Below are 19,947 nucleotides of genomic sequence, written 5' to 3'. Positions count from 1 at the left end.
ACAATATTGTACTGTAGTAGATAAGGTTGATTTTTTTTTTTTTTTTTTTAAGAATCAATTCAGTATGGTTTTATTTAATAGTTTGAACGATTTGAGGAACAAATTTTATCCAAACTAATAAAAGAAAAGACAACCTAGCACTCCTAGTTCTAGTAAGACACATGAGAGCATGAATAGTTCTAAAAAGAACTAATAATAGAATTTAAAACCTTTTTAAAAGATGACCAAAGGAAGATAGAGAATTGTTTTCATTTTTGATCGTATTGATGACAGTCTTTGAATCTCCCTTGAAAATGGATTGATTTAAATCTATCTCGTGGACGAATTAAGCAGCCCTTCTTGCCATTAGCTTCTCCAAATCCACTATAGATGGAGGTAGTGGAATTTTCTCGAATAATGCTGCCATGACCTCCCTTATGGAATTCTGAACCACAACACCAATTCCAACTTCATTCGAATTTTCAAAGACCACTCCATCAAAATTTATTTAATACTTTTCTATCGGATGTGGGTGGTTTCCATATGACCTTTGCAACTCTTAATTTTGGTGCAAGTGTTAATGAATGCTTCTAAAACTTATCCGGGCTACTTTTAGCAAAATCAAGAATATTATCAAGAGGGATACATGACTCATTTATTAAATGTGTCTATCCTATCTCAATTACAACTTTTGTCAATTTTGTCTCACAACTTTTAATATCAAAATAATTTCACCCTTAATTTGTTAAATTTTTAACATGATTGTCCCTACATTGATTATAGGATACATGTGATAAATAGAAGGAAAGGAAATCACAAAGATACATAGGTTGGATGTTGCAATATTGAACAAACAGATTTCGAAACATTGAAGCAAGCATGGAGGTATAAAAGGATAGAGCTCAAAATTGATTTGATGAGTGGTAGCCTACCTGCTCGGGAAAGCAGTTTACTTTTCAACCAACAATTTGTTGGAAATTTTCTTTACAACCCTTAAAAAAGATTTGCTTTCCAACATCATATAAACTTCAAATTATCCACTTGGATAATGAAAAAACTTTACTGATAGTTCTGATTTTTTTTTTTCTATGTTTTTGTATTTGAGTAAAAAGTAAATTTTAATTAACTTTGGTCTTTTATTAACAGGCTGCATTAAGTGAATCTTAGGGCACTAGGACCAACTCGAAAAATCTAACTTATGTTTTAACTCGAAAAATTTAACTGGGGTAAAAAATGTCTCACTTTAAGAAAACTTTTTGAAAAATACGAAAATTAACATTAAAGATGAGAAATCCTAAAATAACAAAAGTTCCTAAATGACTAAATTGGATGCTTAAGCCTAAGTTGTCTCTATTGAGATTGATTCAAATTAAATTAAATTGATTCAAAGTGATTTAAACAGACTAAATCCAATTGCTCTAATTCAAAGTAAATCTAATTGAATTAAACTGGATCGAACTGCATCATCTTGAAGTAAACCAAATTGAAGGAAATTATCTCAAAGTATATTAAATTGCAACAAGGTAAACAAATTAAAGCCTAAGTCGTCATTCTAACATCAAATTGATTCAAAGCAAAGAGAAAGTCAGATCAAACATGAACAAACACTAAAGTATTGCATCAAACTTAACTAATACTTGATTAAACAAGATCTCAATTATAAATGAAGAAACTTACAAGCATAAAGTTTTCTACAAGGCCTAAGAACTACTTTGATTTCCTAAGAATCTAATTACATATTATCTCACAAGTGCTATGGAGTATTCTCGATTGTGGTGCATGGTTTCTTTTTTGTAGAATGAGTTTCTATTTATACTTAAGGCCTTGGCTATCTTCCTATTTAATTCTTTTTTCCAAGTATCTCATCGCCAACGGGGCTTGACAATCTCCTATAATTGTTCGAGGCAAATGTCACCGAGCTACTTATGATTGCTTTGCACATCTCTCCATGCCTAGCTGCGTTTTGTAATTGTTCGAGATAAATGCTTGTAACTTTCTCAAAATAACTACCCACCCACTTTAGTAACTGCCTTGAAAACCACTGATTTAATGTCACTTATTATTTCATTGCTCTTTAATCTTCACTTTAATCAAATCCCACTGTGTAGGCATGTCACTACTACTTTTTCACATGGCTTTTCTCCATTTTGTCATATGTCTTGTGAATAAATTAATTATTTGACCTTTTCATCCAAAAAAAAAATTATTATTTGGCCTAACATTATAACTTGGCTCACAAATCTCACCATAGGAACTCAATAGATTCTTTTAGAATTTAATGGGTTGTTCAGATGCCTTGAAGAGTATAATAGAATCATATTACAAGTTTAGGTAACTGATGGGAACATCACTTCTAGTAATGCATCCATTACTTGAGGAGGACTACACAAAAAACTTGATGGCACACAAAATATTGAGATAAAAACAAGGCTGCGTAAAGTGACAAATTTAAATGAGATTTTTTATTATTTAAATATCATTAACTTATTTATAACTTTTATTATTTAAAATATACTTTTCATATTTTTTGAGATGCAAAAATTGCTAATTCAAAGTTTGTATTCAAAGTTTGGGTAGCATCTTTTTTTCAATTGATAATATAGCTAATCTATTTAATATTTCTTATGACATAGTCGATCTTAGATAGGGTTTTGTCAATTTTAATATGGAAAAACTTCTTTTAGAGGTCTTTTTAATGAAATTCAGTAAGCAATATATGCATATGGAAAATAATTTAGCGTGTTTTTAATATAACATAATACATCAATTGGAGTATTTTTCATATATTTGTAAGACTTCTTGTAAAAACTTACAAGTCTGAAGTAAATTTAAACCATCAGTATCATAGTAATATTATGCTTAGGAAAACATTTGAGACTAAGACGAATTTTTTTACAAATTATCATCATCTGGTAATTTTAATATTTTGAAACTAAATAAAAAATAAAAAATATGTTCATATATTTAAAATTGTTCAAACCTACTTTGAATTGAAGAAACTGCCTGAGTTATAGAGAATAAAAACCCATGCACCAATGGAAGAATTCGAAACATTTATGAGAGAGAGAGAGAGAGAGAGAGAGAGAGAGAGAGAGAGAGAGAGAGAGAGAGAGAGGAGAGGAGAGAGAGAGAGAGAGAGGAGAGAGAGAGAGATCGAATGTGTGCACAATCTACTAAGATAGATATTTTAATCTATACACTACAGCGCACTCTTGGTGCGGTGATCATTTCACAAGTATAAATGCTTGTGAGGTGTTGGGGGCAAGAGTCGGAATTCAAGTCTCTAGGAAAGAGTTTCACACACATATACACTTAGATTAGACTAAAGTATAAATTATATCTTGTATAAATAAATAAATAAATAAATAAGATATTTTAATCTATGCTAAAATGTATTTGCATCCCATGAACTTTAGGCAGTTGCATTTACACCCTTGTACTTCTATTTTAGCTAGTTTAGTATGTAAACTTTTGTAGTGTCTAATGAATGGACCCCCTAAACTGTTATGTTGTTGCAATAAGATCCCTCATTTTCTTTTTTTTATATGATTTGGTGCAAAATATATTATGTTGGTTTTTTAATTAAAAAGAAGAGTATTAAAGTTTATTTACTAAATTGGCAAGAAAAAAAGTTATGAGGATCCATTTCCTATAATAGTAAAATTTATAAAATGTAAGTGCATTTCCCCCCCCCCCCCCCTCTCCTTTTTTTTGGGTAAAAACTGAACTATGGACCCGAAGTAAATTTAAATCATTGAGAACGCCCACCGTGGGGCTCGAACCCACGACCACAAGGTTAAGAGCCTTGCGCTCTACCAACTGAGCTAGACGGGCCTCCTTACTGGTTATTTAGCTAAACTTTCAAACTTATTTAATACTTCCACAAGATAATTAATGCCCCAATTATTTTTCTATCGCTTAAAAAAATATTTTATTGATTAATACTTATAAATTTTTAAAAAGATTTTATTGACTAACATTGGGAATTTTTTTAGATTTGATTGACTTATGCTTAGAGCCTTCTTTTACTTCAGGACCTGGGACACACAAAAAAAATGGCAAAAAAATTTCACACTTAGATAAGTTAAGATAAAAATCAGAAAATATTACTCATTAATGTGAAAATATTGTAAATTTTTTGTGCACTACATTTCTTGTCCACAACTAATATGGACAAAGTTTAGCTATAAAATCAATTATAGCCTAAGACTACAAACTACTCTAATAAACTGATATGTGTAAAAAATAGCATATGCATTGCACATGATTACTTAAGTTAAACTTAACCCAACTAACCACTAGTTAACTATATTACTTATTAAAAAATAAAAAATAAATAAATAATAGAATCTCTCTCTCTATCTCTTTCATTGAAGAAACTGGCCAGCTCCCAAAACCAAAGACCCAAACCCTCCTATCTCCATCACTAGCCAACCAACCCAAACCCTCTATTTCACCACTGGCCAACTTCAAATTAGTTGATCCTTTCGCTTTTGTAGACACCTTAGAATAATAATAGAATCTTTCTTCGGCCTTGTCTGTGTAAGTGATGAGAAGTTGAAGATTTGTCGAAGTTCTTTTTGTTTTTCTTTCCTGAACCTTAATAGTAGAGAACTAAGGACTTTGATGCGTAGTTGACAAAAGTGAATTTTTTATGATGTAGTTTTGGAATAGCACAGATCCTCACATCTACATGAGTTGGATTTGTAGTTATTGAACATAAAGTTCGGATTATGGTACTTAGGTGCAATATGTGATTAGAATATACTGCAGGTTATCTCACCTCTAGGATAATGTTCTTGTTCTCATGATGATGAAACTTAAGTGGTTGAAATTGGACTCACATTGCCATTGGAATTCATGAAGGGTTAATGTGATTGACAACTCGTAAATACATAAACTGCCATCCTTTATTTGGTCTCAGTTTGATTGCAATTTTGGATTTGGATTGGGAAGCATTTTCTAGTGAAAGTCCCGTCTTGTCATTATAATTTTTATTAACAACTTTATTGTGTTGGCTGGTGGTGGAGACAGAAGGTTTGAGTCTCTAGTTTTGGGAGTTGGGTTTCTTCAATGAAAGAGAAAGATAGAGAGAGAGAGAGAGAGAGAGAGAGAGAGAAAGAGATTATATGTTTTGTCCTTTTTAGGTTTTTAGTTTTTATTTTTTTAATAGGTGGTGTAGTTAACTAGGTTAGTTATGTTAAGTTTTTTAAGTAATCACATGCAATGCACATGTCATTTTTTACACATGTCAGTTTATTAGAGCAGTTTGTGACCTTAAGCTACAATTGATTTTGTAGCTAAATTTTGTCCTAAAAAAAATATTTGCAAAAATTCTAGTACTACAAAAATACACAATTTTTGTCACAATTCACCACGTTGTTGTCTGTGATTGGTGTACAAAAAATGGTGGATCCATCTAGAAAAGATAAACATCCAATCACAATCTACCACGTAGAAGAACTATGACAAAAATTATAAATGTGCTGGTGGTACCCAAAAAAAAATTTTAAGTGAAAATTACACATAAAGTTTAAGAATGTTTGAATTTTATATCATAAAGTTTTAAAATTTACATTTTACAGTTTGTTACTTATATTTAACTTGTCAAATAAATAATAATATCACATCATTTTTGTAGCTTAAAAATTTTAAAAAATTAAAAATAATATTGCACAATAATAATTATTTGACATCATTTTATTGATGAACTAAATAGCATAGTAAGCCTATGTGACACTTAACAGAAAATATAAATAGAATGATTGCTAAAGCAAACAGAAAAATTTCAGATCTTTCGAGTAAAATCTAAATTTTGAAAGTTCTTAATATAAAATCCAAATAAAACCTCTCTGATTTTTCTAAAAAAAAAAACAATTAGAACCTAGTTTGCAATTAAAAAATAAAATAAACAAAAACAAAACTAAAACAAACGCAGTCACTCGCGCGCACAGACACAACAGAAGACAGCCACCCACCACCGTGGAACCAAAACCCTAAACCCCAAACCCAGAAACAGCTTTTCCTCTTTCTTCACAGATGAATTCAGACCCAGAAGACGCCAAATCCCCACAACCCAAACCATGAAACCCCACCAAAGAAAAAGAAGAAAAACAAGCACAAAACCCCTCAACCACCACCACAACCACCTTCACCACCACCTTCACCACCAGTCCAAGCCAAAGTCCAATCTTTCAAAGAAAACCCAAAAAAGTTTCCACCTTTTGTAGCTTACTTTCCCTGGTTATGACCCAACGAAAAATCTCAACAATTCTGAGCAAATTGATGGTCATGAGTCAGCACCTAGTGTTAAGGTTTATAGGAGCCAGGAACGACCTCAGAGGGTTGAGATGGTGGTAACCCCAACTGGGTCTAATGTGGATTTTGTTGGGTCTAACTATTCTGGTGAGTCCACTGGTGGCCACCACTGTAGTTATGCACTTGGGGTGTTTGATAAAGAGTCCGAGAGCTTGAAGATTGTTCCTGTTGCCTTTGACAAGGTGGAATTTTCTATTTGATTTGCTTAGAAAGTTTGAAAATTTGGTGGCTGATGGGTTGTGGAATGTGTAGTTGTTTACTGTTGGGTTGCTGATGAAATGTGTGAAAGTTTAGCTGTTTGGTTAATGTGAAAGTGTTGAAATTTTAGTTTTTTTTTTTTTTTTTTTTTTGGGGTAACTGCTCAAATGTGGAAATTTGATTTGTGTATTGTTGTTTGGTTGCTGAAAAAGTGTGGAGAATGTACTTTATTTTTTTGGTTGCTAATAAAGTGTGGAAAATTTTACTTATTGTTGTTAAGGAAATTCATACATTTGCTAATGGGTTATGGATGGGAATTTACTTGTATATTTTCTTTACTGTTTAGTTGTTTCTTGCATCTATGTAGTATGTGATTATTGACTCATAACATATATTTGCAATTGTCAAGGTATTTAGACTAGAACCAAAAGTCAGAGGGTTAGAAGCTGCTGATAAGAAAACTGAAAGCCCAGTAAAGGAAGAGCTTTCTGCTGTAAAGAAGGCAGACAGATTTAGAGAGCTTACTAATCTTTATGGAACAAAGAAGGCAAGAAATGAGGTAAGCCCCCCTCCACTTCTCCCCTTAGGCTTTATAATAAAATTAAGAATAATTTTTTATTTTTTATGTTAAAATTCTATAGACAGGTGTATTTGGGATTTCAATTGGCATTTGATGATTTAACCTGCCATTTCCCTCTACGATTTTATTTTATTTTTAAACATAAACTTCATTGGAATATGCCAAGAGCCTTGTAGGTCAACTAGTTGGCACCTCCTAGTGTTTCCGATAGAAATATCCAAGGTTCAAATCCCCCCACCTTTAATTATCGATGTATAAAAGAAAAATGTAACCTCTTCAGGATATAAATATAATTAGATCTATTAGCATGAGTGAAATTTTATGAATACAATGTCTGTCTTGCAATTTTAGGCCTATGGAATGCTCCATTGGTGAGGTTTCTTGGATGTTATCTTGCTTCTTGGATTTGTATATTTAGGCAAAAAGAATTCTCTCTAGTATCAAATTTATAATTCATGTTAACTTCTTTAATTTTTTACTGGAAGTAAATTATCAGAAACTTAGGCCTGGATATAGCAGTATCATGTAGAACTTTTGGGCAGCCAAGCCAAAGTAGTTGAAAATTTGGATGGAGCACTTCATCAAGTTGAATAGAGTTGTGGCAAGCAGTAGCACTTAGCAGTTGAGTTTAACTCTATAATTGTATTGCAGGCTAAAAAGAAGCACTCTCTGAATCAAGAAGATGATCCCAATTCTCAGAAGGTGCTAGACAGGAAAATCAAAGAAGTTAAGATAAATAAGGAGGCCCTTATAGGTTCAGATGGTGCTGAAGCCACTGTTGCTCGCAATATCCCACCATATGATGCCAATGCCACTACGCCCCAGGAGGCTTATCCACTGGACAAGATCATTCTCATGGGAGAGTGGGATTACATTGCAGATATTTTTGAGCTTTTGCAAGAGAAACCAAAATTGGCCTCCAATGCCTACTCAACCTTTGTCGGCAACAGAATTGATAAATTGCAGGGGATACAGGTATGGAGTATTTTTGCAAATACCTTTATGGAAGAAGATGCACTTCTTATGGTCATTGCATTAGTGTTGACTAATTCTATATTATCAATATATATATATCTCTTCAAAACCAAGGGCATTTCTCTTTTATCAGATTCCAGAGAATGCCAATTACTTTCCATTAGTACTTGGTAGCCTATGCAGCTTTCATTTTTGAAAATTTATAATAAATGGCTTTAAGCCAACAGTTGAGGAATTTGACAGCGGCATGTCTCAAACATAAGATCCCTTACCATTGAATCTGAGCCCCACTACTTGCAAGTTGCAACTTGAATATAATTAATTACTAATTGCATTTATTACATAAAAATTTATATGCTTGGAATGCGTTAATATGCTTAACCACACTAAAGACACTATGGACACAAAGATAGTATGAAAACTACTATTTTGCTCCCTTGCTCCTCTACTTGTTAAGAAAAGTTCCCCCTCATTACTTCATACCCTTTGCAAGGTAATGGCAGTTTAGTAGATGAGTTATGCGAGAAAATGGCAAATCAGAAATATTATAGAATATGCTTCTTTAATCCCAAAAGTAGGTGTGCAAATTTAAGAGGACTCACTTCCATATCAGTCAACTCTTCATTCAGTGAACTTTTGGCAAGTATTTGTTGCAGTTTTAGAGATTCATTCAGTGAACAGTTGATTGATATGGCTGCGAGTCCTCTTAAATTTGTATACCTACTCTTGGGATTGAAAACGCACATTCTGCAATATTTCTGATTTGGTGTTTTATCGCTGACCAACTAAACTGCTATTAACCTGCAATGGGTATTTCTTTGTTGCTAGGCTGAGAATGATCAAGAAATGTCGAGGAAATTCTTGAAATGGGTAACATCTATATGTTGTAATTACAAAAAACCCTGCACCATGGTAGAAAAACCTTCTATCAATGATGTTAGTTGATAGAAGGTTTTTCTGGCTTAAAAAACACTCTATCAGCTGTGTTTTTTTTGGCTTAAAAATACCTACATATAAATGATGTTAGTTGATGTTTACACAAAAAGAAAAAGAGGGTGATATCTTTATTGTTGAAAATAAGTAATGTTATTGGAGTTGCTTATAAAAAAGAAGTAATGTTAGTGGAGTTAAGTAACAAGCAGAAATTTCCTAAATGAATTGAGGAGCTACTATAGTCATGTCTAGGTAGGTTACCACAGCTGGTCACCCCTCCTGTCCTTTTCCTTAGAAAAAAAAATTTACAAGAAGAACTAACCTCAAGAACAACTATATCTATTAATGGTTGACTAAATTTCTATTGAGTCGTAGGCCTTTATAGAGAAATTTACTTGTAGTCAAAACTGAAAACACTTAAGTCATAGTTGACATAATGAGTAACTTTATTACCTTTCCTTCATTTTTGAGATTAACAAATTCATTGGAGATGTGATCACTTAATGAGAGATAATTGCTTCTAAAAAAAGAGAGTTAATTAAACTAATACATACAAGGGAAAAAGATTAAGAATCCAAATGGCCTCTCTATTGAGCATAATGATAACCACTAGAAAGGAAAATTTTATAAGATTGATAATCCATATGGTTTTTATAATGATAACCGCTACCAAGGAAATGGGTGAAAAAAGAAGAAGAAGAGAGTTTATAATGGTAACCCATTGACCAATCCTTTTAAGTTTCATATACATGAACTTTTCATTTTTGAATTTCATGTACATGAAGATCTAATGGTCCATGAACATTTGTCAAATGTCACATGTCTCACATCTGGCTAAAAATTGGAGGATTTAAATGGGAGTGGATCTTTCTCTGTACTAAATAGACAGACCTTATCATGAAATCCCTCTGATTGTGTTGATTTCTAAACCTGTTGTATCTTTTTTTGTTTTTATCTCTCTTTCCCCCCTTTTAAGTTATTTGGGTTCAAAAGCTAGATTATTTATAATTACATTGTATCTTATTTTCTATAGGATGAGGCAGAGAAGAGAACGCTTTGTTGCATATTCTCATACATTACTCATCTAATAAAGTTCAGAGATCAGCATTCCATGGATGCCTTTTCCTCTGCAAAGGGCCACAAAATTCCAGGCATTCTACGCAATAGGTTTTCAACCATGTTTGCTGATCAATTGTCAAAAAGGCTGTCAGCTGAGAAAAATGATCTTCTCATTAGTTATATCTTGGTGCTCACACTATATGCTGATGAATTCCGAACTGATCCAGCTGATATAGCAAAGGATCTGAGAATGAGTCCAATAAATTTGAGAGCACATTTTGAGCATTTGGGTTGCAAGCTCTCGCGGCAGGACAAATTGCAGATTTTTACCCTACCTTTACCTCTCCAATTTCCAATACTTAGGCAGAAGCGGCGACGATAGATGGATGAATTGTGTACTCTTTGTTCCGCTCTAGCAAGTTAATTATAAATTTTGCGATTTGTGAGTCCTGATGTAGTGATTATCTTACAGCAATTGGAAGAATATGGGTGCTTCTAGTATGGAGTGAGACTGCACACTAGTTACAGGAAAAATGTTAAATTGTTTATTATGAATTTCAGAAAAGTTTCAGGATCTTTTTTACAGTAATGTTCTTTGGATGTTAAAACATAGTTATGCTTACATCTATTTAAAGAGAATGGCATTACATAAAATACTTTCCTCCCTTTTATCACAATCTCGTTGGGCTTGCATTGGATTGAATTTGGTTGGGGGTGAGTATTAGTTGTAAAAGCATTGTGATGCACTACTCGACTAATCACTATTTATAATCTTCATACATTGATTATCAAAGTATTGTTTTGTATGGATCTTAGGCTCATAGCATGGCTATTGATGCCCTTCAGTTCTTCACCATGAATCTTAAATTCAATTGTTTTTATTTAGTTTTCAAATAGCTACATCTGTCAAGTAGAGAAGAAATTACTGCTTCATTGAGTGTTTTCTGCAATGCCTTTCATAACTATTGAGCAATGGGTCTCTTTTTGGTTTTGGTTTGGTTTTTTAATAACCAAGTTTGAGAGATTTGGTGGTGGAATATTTCACGCAAGAAAAAGTGATACCCTTCTACTTTCACAATTAGGTGAATCTAACGTGTGGGACAAATGATGATTGATATCACAAAAAAACATGTTACAAAAGGACATAGTAAACGTGCACGCTATGGATGGAGTGCAGCCCAAAATTAACAAAGGATTGGACATGATTCATAAATGCAAGGGGTGGGTGATTTAAGTGATTAAAGATGTTGAAAGTGTGCTCTATTGGAAGTTGGAACCAGCTTGGCTAGCCAGCCACATTGAATGTTATGACTTATTATGACTCCTTTAGTTGGCTTGCGAAGCGTAGATGGCAAGATTAGTTTGGTACTCTCAGTTTCTTTACCTCATTCTTTGATTTTCTTGCTTAAATTTGGTAACTTCTATCATTACGTTTTTAGTAGGAATTCATTATTGTCAATAAGCTCTAGCTCATAAACTACCTACTCTCTAATCTCTATAATAATGAGGATAAAATTGTAGGCAACATTCTTTGATTTTCTTGTTTAAATATGGTAATTTCTATCATTATGCTTTTAGGACTGTACTAATTACTATAATCTCTATAATAATGAGGATAAAATTGTAGGCAACATTCTTTGATTTTCTTTTTTAAATTTGGTAATTTCTATCATTACGCTTTTGTAGGACTAATAATTACTGTCAATGCTCATACAATTCCTACTCTTTATAATATAAAGAGGATCAAATTGTAGGTTCAAAACATACTAGATACATTGCAATTTTGAAAATGGGAAAATGAAGGCTTATATACTTTTGATAACAAATGCCAAAAATTAATAAATACTCAATTATGAAATGTAAGTATATTTTTCAAAAATAAAAAAATACACATGTTCATCGGCTTGATTCTTTAATATTTGTGCACAATTCGACTTTATTTGTTAGAAAGTGTATGAAAACATCATTTAATAGTGTTAAATGCATCATAGTCTGAACACTAATAACAACTACTTAAAATCATTATTATTGCCATCATTACTGTAAGTGGTGGTGGCAATGTCTACTATAGAAATTAGAAAGGAAAATTCGACTCCATGATTCATGTTGCTAATTGATGAAAGATTCTTTGCAAAATGGGACGTTCAGAGTTAAAACAGCTGTTGAAATGGTTGATACGAATCTAGGACTCCTATCCTTGTCAGCTGAAGATGCCATGAACAGGCAAAGGGAGTAAGAGGTGGCCATTGGATTGGACCATCCTTGTGTTCAAGCGACTGATTAAGTTTACAGTCATGAATGGTAGACTGAGCACTGAGCACCTTGAACAATTACATTACACAAAGCCAAGCTTAAGTTTCCTTGGACCAACAGTAAAAATAAACCCAGACTCATCTTCAAGAAGTGGCAAAGTATATTGATATAGCACCATGTACTTAAAATGAACCAAAGGGAATGATATAAAAGCCCTCACAAAACCTTTTTGAGTACTGACTACTGAGAAAATTGTAAATTTCTCTCCCTAACATACTTGTAGCACCTCAAATTTACATAACTTAGCAAGATGCATACCAAGAGATAAATATTGCATTCCACCATAGTTACTATAGTACATACAAATTTCTATACTCTTACACACTTTAAGCCCATAAGGAAAAACGAATGGACTTGGCTATGTATTTAAGTCGATGTACTTTTCTAACATATAGGAAATAGACTTAAACCGAATCGTGATGAGGACTTTTCCACTAAGACTTGGTCTTGAACTTTCTTTGAGCTTTCAAGTCCACCACAATCACAGAGATGTTATCCTTGCTTCCTTTCTGGAGGGCAAGAATTGAAAGGCGATCAGCTGCTGCTTGCGCTGCAGGATCAATTCCTGTGCCCCTCTCCAAAAGAGGTGCACTCCCATTCTTTCTGTGCCAAAGAAGGATCTGCCTTCGAGCCACTTCACAAGCTTCTTCATTTGTCATCACATCCCACAAACCATCACTGGCTAAAATGAGCAATTCATCATCTCTGGCTCGGGGAAGAAACATGACTTCTGGTTCTGGAATAATCCATGGTTTCAAATATCTGTCACCTGTAGGTGGCAGAGAAAAAAAGTAGTACAAATTTTGAGATTTTGCTCATTTGTTTTCAAGTCATATTTTGCATATGGTACTCATCAAACTTTAGTACCATATACTGGTTGCAATGCAATTGCTCAGATAAACAAACCAAGATAGGTACATATTCATTGTAAACAACCATATTTACTCAAAAGCAAAGGCATTACACCAAATTAAATCTCAGGGGGCTATTTCAAAGTCCAATGAGATTATCAAGCCAATTGATAAGAGCTTTGGAATACACATTTTGCAGCTTAATATTACATCAGCAACAAAATAACAGACAGAAACTAATCTACATAGGTATCTTGAAAATATCCCCTTTTTTATGGAATGCCATTGGCAATATACAACTTTGTAGCTTAACTAGTTCAGAAATTAAGTTCGCAGGTGGTATCTTGTTTAACAGTTGCTAGCAATGCCACTCTCACATAGGGGTGGATCTCATGCTTGTGGGGTCCACACCCATGTGTGAGGGGTGTTGTATGCAACTGTTACACAAAATAATAACTTCACAGGCAGGGTTCACCGAGTCACTAGGATGCTAGACATCTATTCCTTTGTATTAACAACCAACAGTTTGAAATATTATCTTTTAAAAGGTAGTTTTGTAGAACTGATCAGAATTATGTCTAAATTTGAGGACTGACATTTGTGTCAGTATGGACATTGAAGCATTACCCAATATGATGCTTCCTTAACAATCCCCCCTTTCTTTGACCTTGATTTGAAAAGAGAGAAATCAACACATTGAATGATCAAACAATTTTTCTTTGACTACTCAAGGAGATTTTTCTGCACGTTTACAAAAACTCATGGTTACAAGGTCATGTTAAAAGGTACACCTACCAATGGACCTTGACATTGCAAGAACTCCGAAAACACGATGCCCATTCCACTGGATGACCTTTCCTCCAGATGCCTCAATTCTTGCGTATTCATCTTCTCTATTTGGCTGGAAAAAATAAATCAAAGCATGAAAGCAAATTAGTTTCCCCGGGAGGAAAGAGACTTTGTCCACAATGGTGTAAGGATAGTAGAATAAAAACACATGCCCTACTTTATGATCAACTGATAATGCCATGGCTTCTTTGCCACGACACAGTACTGCTCTTGAATCACCACAGTTCGCAACAATAATATGGGAAGAACAGACTAAGGCAACCACAGCTGTAGATCCAACAGTTTCTGGAGCAACAGGCTCAGAAGCATCTTCATTGTTTCCATTGATGCCTCTACTAACATTTCCTGCAATTTCATCATCAACCTTTTGGAAGCAACTAATGAAGGCTTTCTCCCACTGCACTTGCTGATTTCCCCCCATACTTCCATCACTTAAATTGTCTTTAATCATTCCAATATCTTCATCCAAAGCCAAATGGATGCGGTCACGACAATAGTTTGCAACCTGCAAGAGGGACCCTCCAATCACGCTAACATATACCATTCCAGAATATTTCAACATAAGGAATATCTCAATCTTAAAAATGACTGCATGTCGTAACGTTTAAGAAAAAAAAATCATTATCAACAGGAAAACCAAGGCAGATTACATTTTGTCATTTGTGTTGTTTATAATAGCTCAGTGCACAACACGTTCACATAGGAAACTTATGTAAAATAAACAAAATTTGCTTACCATTTCAAACCCTTAACAATAAGTTTGCTAAATAAATCAGGTTATACATGATCAACAAATGAATCCTGTTTCAGACAGTTAAGCCAGACTGATTTCAATGAAATACATCCAGTTGGGCAAACAAAACACACTATAACTCAAATGAATCAAATAAACATTTAGAAATAAAGATGTACCTGAGAGCCCCCGTGGCCATCATAAACAGCAAAGAAATGACTGGTTACATGGGTCAAACTTTGCTTCATTCCATCAATCACACGATCACCGATAAGCATTTTGATAGGAATTTTCATAAATCGAGGTACAGCAGCAACGGCATCTTCCATTTCTGGTCTGTCTCCAGGAATGGATACAGAACCCCATAGGGGAATACAGTCCAGCTCAAAAACACTCCGGATGCCTCCTTTACTGACATTCTTCTGCATGTGTGACTGGAAAACCACTGTAGAGGCCTTTATCTCAGATTTACTAGATATCTTTGAATCTGGGCTAACTGCTGTGACAATCAGTTCACCAGAAGGCACCTGCCCTATACTTGATTCCACCAAGATAATAGCCTTAGCAACAATCTGAGCATGACCAACCTTTTCAATTTCCGCAATATCTGGCAATCTTATTTCAGACTCTACATCCAAAGTTAACAACTCCCCTCTAATAATCCCGTTAGTGTCATGTGCAACAGACAAGATTCCATCTTCCTCACTTTCCTGCATCACAACATCATCAGATATTGAACCATTTCCATTATCTGGCAACATTCCCGACAAATCATCTCCTCCCTCACCACTGCCTTCTGGTGCTGACATGGTTAATCGGTGAAGTTCACTCTTAACATCATTGCAATTTCCATTTCCACTAGAAACAGACTCTGTAGACACAACCTTAGCAGGATCCAACAACAAATTTGATGCATCTGTTACCAACTTGAGCCGCGTGATTTCCACATGGGTCGCAATTCCTGAGTCATCACACATAGAATTACCTAAACTAAGAGTCACTGAGACTGCTGAGGACATCTCATCCATCAACTCTCTTTCTCTCTCTCTCTCTCTCTCTCTCTCTCTCTTCCTGTACCAGTTACCTTCCAAACTCTCTACACTCTCACATAACTAGTTATATTTCATCTCCTTCAAGCAATGAACTTTTTACAGCTATAATTATACTGAATACAAACCACACCACCAAGATCAATTTAAATTATGGGTATATATGAGCTAAACTTGAGAAGAATAAAGCAGGACTATCAGATCTGCTTTGGAACAATGGATCAAACTTCCAATTATAAATACTCCATTCATTCACAAGCATTTTGAGTTTGTCAAACACTCTAAAGCATACCAAATTCTCCTCCTCCTGGCACAGAACTGACCACAAATTCATAAATCTTATCCAGACCACCAACCCCTAAAAACACACACATGACAATGACCAAAATCCAATCTTTATCTATAAGCCCAATATAAGACAAAGCCAAAAAGGGTCATAAGAAACAACCTAGGCAGAAAAAGAAAACCAACCGCAAATAATCACAGGCTAACCTTAAAAAGGTAAACCCTTTAACGCATAAAAACTTAAAGTTCCCTGGATCTAAGGCAACCCATCTCAGCCTATCTTGAAATCTGGGTCTTTTTTATCTTACTTACTCTTCTTCAACTCACACAACCAAATCATCAATTATCATCAAAGTCACACACATATAGAACTAAACAGTTATCTGGGTGGGCTAGTAAATGATCTAGTTTCCCTCAAAACCATGGAAAATATCACATACAAGAAAATAAAATTGAGGGGTGCTTACCAGTTGGAACCGAAAAGACTTGGTACCAGAAAACCTGGCCAGTGAAGCCTCTTTCCTAGATTTTTTTCCCTTTGTTTCTGGGCTTGGAGTTAGCTTCAAAGAGAGAGAGAGAGAAAGAGAGAGAGAGTTGTATCAATGTGGAAATGCTTTTCACCATGCACTCCTTTAGGGGACACGTATACATTGATTATCTAATTTCATTCAATGCTTTTAAGACAGAGAATGCTTAGGTTAGGACAGTGCTTACATGAGGACAACTACTCATGGATTTTTCATGAGACAAAAAAAACTTTGGGGAAAGACACGTGTCTGTGGACTTAAAGGTTGACAACAAACAAATAATGTCATGTACCCATGTGGTACAATGTCTAAGAGGTGCAATTTTTTTCCCTTTGTTTCTGGGCTTGGAGTTAGCTTCAAAGAGAGAGAGAGAAAAAGAGAGAGAGAGAGTTGTATCAATGTGGAAATGCTTTTCACCATGCACTCCTTTAGGGGACACGTATACATTGATTATCTAATTTCATACAATGCTTTTAAGACAGAGAATGCTTAGGTTAGGACAGTGCTTACATGAGGACAACTACTCATGGATTTTTCATGAGACAAAAAAAACTTTGGGGAAAGACACGTGTCTGTGGACTTAAAGGTTGACAACAAACAAATAATGTCATGTACCCATGTGGTACAATGTCTAAGAGGTGCAGTCTATTTCAATGGTGAAAAGCTGTAATGATTTTTTCCTAATTTTGCTTTGTTGACAAGTTATTATTAATTATTATAGGCTAAAATACAAAATTAATTCTCTAATTTTTTTCAGATTTTATTTAAGTCTTTTAATTTTGTTTTAGTTCATTTCAGTCCTCTAAATTTCAGGTTAATTCAATTAAGGCATTTTCGTTAACTTTTGTTAAAATTTTTTGAAAAAAAAATTTTTGAAAATTTTTTTTCAGTCATTAATTAAATTTTTTTTCCTTTAAAAAATTTGAAGAAAAATTTATAAAATTGAAAAATTAACAACAACATATAACAAAGGTTGATAAAAAAAATCTTAATTAAATAAATTTGAAAGTTAAAGAATTAAAATAAACAAAAGCAAAGTTAAAGGGTTAGTTTTACATTTTATCCATTATTATATCATATAAGACATAATCATTAACATCACTTTTCATTGTCTATTCTAAAAATAAGTTGCGAGACATTTACATGATGCTTAATTGGAGGTAATTGATAAAATTTGATAATAAAAAAGGAGTCAATTCAAATCCCATTTTTAGGTACAGGTACAACACTAATATTTCACCAAAAATGGTCATTGTCTGTTGTTAGCCACTTGCCATAGGTACGTATGTATCTGTAGGTTTGTTAATCTAACTGATATTGACTACTAAAGTTAAAAATCATATTAGTCATGATTTGACTCCTCTCTTTGATGACACTGTTTTGAGATAAAATGCGCATCATAATGTGGAATCTAGATAACGTGATTTCATTTTTATTTTACCCAAAAATGTGATCTTGTTTGATCATAAATAGAATTGGATAAGGGAATGGTCAAAGGAATCATGTTCGGTCCAAGGAATCATGTTCCGTCCAATTAGACAATACATTTGGGCTCAAATCTAGCATGTGAATCCATATCAGGGCCACCATGTCTTAGTAGACTGTAAATGCCTAATTTTTGTTCATAATTTCATAATGAGCTTTTTTTTTTTAATGCACTCTTTGACAATAACATAGAATCATAGATAACACTCTTTATTTTGTAAGAGTAAGTTGAAAATGGGTTTGTGGGTTCAATTTTCTTATCAACTATTAAAACTAAAAACAAATGAGGCCCCCTTTTAGAAGGCTCATAATGTGAGACCAATTGGGAATGAGTAACACAGAGATTAATAGATCATGGAATAATAGTAGGCCCAGACCCAGGAGATTCTTACTCTAAATTGAGGTGAGGATGGTGAGATATGATTTTGGATGAATTTGGGCCAGGTCCAAAGTGGCAACTAAACCCATGATTCCCTTAGGTATCACATATAATAGGCGCTGAAACTGGCCCATCTACTAGGAATTAGCCCAAGAGCAGTGAACTTCCCTGATGTGATGTCACTACCCATTTGCCACATTTATGGCTATATAAATTTAGAAAGCGATTTTTAGAGGATGTTTGGTTTGTATTTTCAAACAACTATTTTTAGTTTTTAAACAATATTTCACATATTTCAATGCACTTTTTTAGCCGCACATGTTTTCACAAATATTTTCAAAGAATAATTTTTAGTTTTTAAACACATAGGCCCCGTTTGGTTTGGTATTTTAAACAACATTTTTTAGTTTTTAAACAGCATTTCACGCATTTCAACACACTTTTTCACCCACACGTATTTCAAAAAACAATAAACAACAATTTTCAAACTACTCTACCAAACACCCCCTTAGGACTGGCCTTGTAACTGTATTTATTTATTATTTTTTTTTTTTTGGAAAAGAAGGCCTTGTAACTAGATTGGTATTTTTTAATGCACAAAATGTTTGGGGGGAGGGGGGAGGGTAGTGGGGAAAATGGTTCGAGCAGCCGGTTTTAAATCCCCTCTTCCCAAATATTAATTATCATTTGTGAATTTGACAGCTCAAAAATTATAACTTAATTTGTTTAGTATACTTGATATTCTTTAGACTTATAGCATGCTTAGAGCAAAAAAAAGAAGGTATATAATAGCATTGAAAAACCAACTTGCTTTTTTAAATAAAAATCTTGTGTCTCATTTTGAGTGTTCTATCAATTATAACTTTCCACGCATTTTTTTTTCTTTTTTTGTTGGTAAGCTATACGAAATTTTTTAATATAAAATTTAAAAAAAAAATTAGACAAGTGCTATACTGGAATTGATGGAGAATAAAATGGATCACTAAAAGAGTGAAACTTAGAATTTTTATTCATCAACTTATTAATTACTCGAGAAAGTTCAAGAGAGAGGAGATATATTTTGAGTTAGTTAAGGTTGATTGTTTTCATTTTCTATATTTTGAGGATATATGTGTGTGTGTGTGTGTGTGTGTGTGTGTACATATATGTATATATATGTCAAGGGCTGGTGTTGTAACTAAGTTGGCACATCTCAATGCATAAAATGTCTGGGCGGGAGGCTGGGGGAAAAGGGTTTGAGTAGTCATGTTCAAATCCTCTCATCCCCAATTATCAATTATCATTTGTGAATTTGACTACCCAAAAATTATTACTTAATTTTATTAGTGTACTTGATATTCTTCATACCTATAAGCATGCTTAGAGCCAAAAAAAAAAAAAAAAAGGGGGTTTATAATAGCATTGAAAAACTAACTTGCCTTTTAAATAAAAATC

The 19,947-nt window shown here is 33.7% G+C and overlaps 2 protein-coding genes and 1 non-coding gene across 5 annotated transcripts; 1 reads left to right on the top strand and 2 right to left on the bottom strand.

Annotated features, from left to right (window-relative positions):
• The first annotated feature begins 858 nt into the window (after positions 1–858).
• On the top strand, positions 859–10,713 carry LOC112003473 (DNA-directed RNA polymerase I subunit rpa49). The gene is given in 6 exon segments (XM_024035669.2): positions 859–864; positions 6,029–6,219; positions 6,221–6,479; positions 6,905–7,054; positions 7,727–8,050; positions 10,017–10,713. Coding segments are annotated over 6 exon segments (1,338 nt in total). The 3' UTR covers positions 10,425–10,713.
• On the bottom strand, positions 3,741–3,813 carry TRNAK-CUU (transfer RNA lysine (anticodon CUU)). The gene has a single exon. It is a non-coding gene; the product is annotated as a tRNA-Lys (tRNA).
• A 1,724-nt stretch (positions 10,714–12,437) lies between the features above and the next one.
• On the bottom strand, positions 12,438–16,783 carry LOC112003464 (protein phosphatase 2C 16). Of its 3 annotated transcripts, none has more exons than XM_024035657.2 (5): positions 16,590–16,783; positions 14,968–16,155; positions 14,213–14,560; positions 14,002–14,107; positions 12,438–13,124 (listed from the first exon to the last, which is right to left on the bottom strand). In XM_024035657.2, the coding sequence occupies exons 2-5, from the start codon at positions 15,814–15,816 to the stop codon at positions 12,790–12,792; spliced, it is 1,638 nt and encodes a 545-aa protein (XP_023891425.1). In that variant the 5' UTR covers positions 15,817–16,155; positions 16,590–16,783; the 3' UTR covers positions 12,438–12,789. The 3 variants fall into 3 exon arrangements, with proteins under 3 accessions (XP_023891425.1, XP_023891427.1, XP_023891424.1); XM_024035659.2 differs by having other exon boundaries at positions 14,968–16,144; XM_024035656.2 differs by having other exon boundaries at positions 14,968–16,783.
• Positions 16,784–19,947: the final 3,164 nt, after the last annotated feature.

This window comes from Quercus suber, unplaced genomic scaffold, assembly GCF_002906115.3.
Source record: "Quercus suber isolate HL8 unplaced genomic scaffold, Cork oak 2.0 scaffold_634, whole genome shotgun sequence".
NCBI lineage: Eukaryota > Viridiplantae > Streptophyta > Magnoliopsida > Fagales > Fagaceae > Quercus > Quercus suber.
Note: the sequence above shows the minus strand (reverse complement) of the source record. Positions and strands in the feature narration are given on the sequence as shown.